Source organism: Drosophila santomea, unplaced genomic scaffold (genome assembly GCF_016746245.2).
Source record: "Drosophila santomea strain STO CAGO 1482 unplaced genomic scaffold, Prin_Dsan_1.1 Segkk16_quiver_pilon_scaf, whole genome shotgun sequence".
Taxonomy (NCBI): Eukaryota; Metazoa; Arthropoda; class Insecta; order Diptera; family Drosophilidae; genus Drosophila; species Drosophila santomea.
The window spans coordinates 127,656-130,084 of NW_025318948.1; the positions used below are offsets into that span (position 1 = coordinate 127,656).

At 47.3% G+C, this 2,429-nt stretch overlaps 1 protein-coding gene across 1 annotated transcript; it reads left to right on the plus strand.

Annotated features, from left to right (window-relative positions):
* The first annotated feature begins 565 nt into the window (after positions 1 to 565).
* On the plus strand, positions 566 to 1,707 carry LOC122756574. The gene is made up of 2 exons (XM_044006670.1): positions 566 to 1,122; positions 1,584 to 1,707. Exons 1-2 carry the CDS (start codon positions 566 to 568, stop codon positions 1,705 to 1,707), a joined length of 681 nt encoding a protein of 226 aa, XP_043862605.1.
* Positions 1,708 to 2,429: the final 722 nt, after the last annotated feature.

Below are 2,429 nucleotides of genomic sequence, written 5' to 3' on the forward strand. Positions count from 1 at the left end.
TTCATACCCACTTGTCGTCGGCTTTCGTCTAATGGGACTCTCAGCCATGGATCTCTTGGTTGAACTCCTTCTCCTGCGCGTGTGTTGTTGTGGTACTGTTGCGAGCTGCTCCTTCTGAACGTCGGTTGGGCGTTACGATACCCTGTATCGTCTTCCCCTTTCCTTTTTTAGAGACTGTCCTTAAGCTCTGCATCTAATCCTGCGCTTCCCGTGTCTTCGACCCGAGCTCCTCAAGCTCCTTGGGCATAACGTCGGTCTCCTCCATGCTGGCTCCTTGATCAGGACACTCACGTTGGTGACTCCGACTTCCACGACCGGTCTCCTTCCACGATTTCACTATCTTCCCCTCTGTTCTTTTGGCCAGGACAATCACGTTGGGCGCCAGATGTAACGAACTGATTTTCTTTTTTCTGCTCGCTACGAGTTGCTACGAGTGGCGTTGCCACATCAACTGTAAGACCAGTGCTGAGGTGCGAACGTTGGGCGCGTAATTTCAAAATTAAATTCAAAATTTGATTTAATTTAATTTAAACAAATAAGTGCCACGCACAACAAGCTCGAAAAAATGAGCAGCGATCAAAAGAATGAGCGTAGAAGCTCCGTCAACCCAAGAAATGCTTGCTACTCCTATTTCTCAACTAGAGATATAGATCAACATCAGAAGGCGACAAAGAGCAACTCGACTCTACTGACCGTCTACAGCAAGAGAGCCAGCTCTTGCTCACCCTCTCTGCTCACCCCAACTCCCGCATCATGGAGTTACCAATGCCAAACCCCATCACCGCCGGCTTCGCTGAATGAAGCTCCAACAACAAGCAGTGCTAAAATTTCTGCAGCAAACTCACCACCAATAATTAAACCAACTACCAATACTGCGAGTTCGGTCCCAACGGCCGCACAACAAAATAAAATGGCAACAAAAACAGCTAGCCTCGATAAGCGACAAGCGGTCCCGGCTATACAGACCGGCATGGACCGCTACATCCAGATTAAGCGCAAGCTTAGTCCACCCAACACGGTTGGCAATAAACCCAAGATCAATCGAACCAACAAAAGCACCGATCAAACGAGGAGCTCCAATGAAAACCGATTCTCCATCCTAGCGGACAACAATCAACCAGAGTTGGGGCAGGAGACCCAAAGGAAACCTAAGCCCCCCCCCCCCTATTTACGTAAGGGAAAAAAGTTCAAGCGCCCTGGTCAACAAAATTGTTGCGCTGGTCGGGGACGAGAATTTCCATGTTGTTCCGCTTATTAAAGGGAACATTCACGAAACAAAGGTTCAAACGAAGTCTGAAGAACACTTCCGAGCTGTGTCTAAGTACCTGGAAGACACAAAAAAGAACTTTTACACCTATCAACTAAAAAGCAGCAAGGGACTGCAAGTTGTGCTAAAAGGTATAGAACCTGACGTCACCCCCTCTGAAATTCAAGAAGCCCTTAAGGCCACGGGTTTCTGTGCCAAAAATGTTAGCAATATTGTTAACAGAAACAAAAAACCGCAACCACTTTTCAAGGTCGAGCTCGAACCAGATAGCAAAGCCTTAAAGAAAAACGAAGTGCACCCGATCTACAAGCTGCAGCTCTTACTGCATCGAAGAATCACCGTGGAAGAACCCCACAAACGCAACGGCCCTGTTCAATGCACAAACTGCCAAGAGTATGGACACACCAGGACATACTGCACACTTCGGACGGTCTGCGTAGTCTGCGGAGACTTCCACAACTCCGTAAACTGCCCCGCAAACAAAGAAGACCCCCAAATGAAAAAATGTGGCAACTGTGGAGGAAACCATAAGGCAAACTACAGAGGCTGTGCGGTCTACAAGGAGCTGAAGAGTCGTATGCGACGAGCGACAGCTACGCACCAACAACATTTCGCCAAGGCAGCCAGATCATCTTTTGGGCAGCTAGATACAACCAAGGGAATCTCCTACGCCGAAGCACTAAGAACAGGCATGGAAAATCCGCCCCAGCCTCACTCAGAAAATGCTCAGCAGGTTCCAGTGCAACCGCAAAGCAAATTGGAATCTATGATGTTCACCATGCAACAAAGTATGATGGAACTTATGTCATTCATGAAAACAACCATGCAAACCCTTGTTCAGAACCAGAACATGGTAATTCAGTTGCTTGTAGCACAACAGTCCAAATAATAAATGACTAACCTACGTATATCCATGTGGAATGCCAACGGCATTTCACGGCATAAACTTGAAATAACTCAATTTCTAAACGTAAATCACATCGACGCCATGCTGCTGGTTGAAACGCACCTCACAGGGAGATATAACTTCCATATAAGAGGTTATACCTTTTACCGCACAGATCATCCGGATGGCAAGGCCCACGGCGGAACGGGCATCTTAATCAGAGAACGCATCAAACACCACTTTCATCAAAGGTTTGCAACAAATTACCTGCAAGCC

Excerpts from the sequence above, each read along its gene's own strand:
- LOC122756574 (XM_044006670.1), top strand. The coding sequence starts at position 566 with ATGAGCAGCGATCAAAAGAATGAGCGTAGAAGCTCCGTCAACCCAAGA. Across the intron at positions 1,123-1,583 it reads GCGGACAACAATCAACCAGA|CTCTTACTGCATCGAAGAAT; the intron begins GTTGGGGCAGGA and ends TACAAGCTGCAG.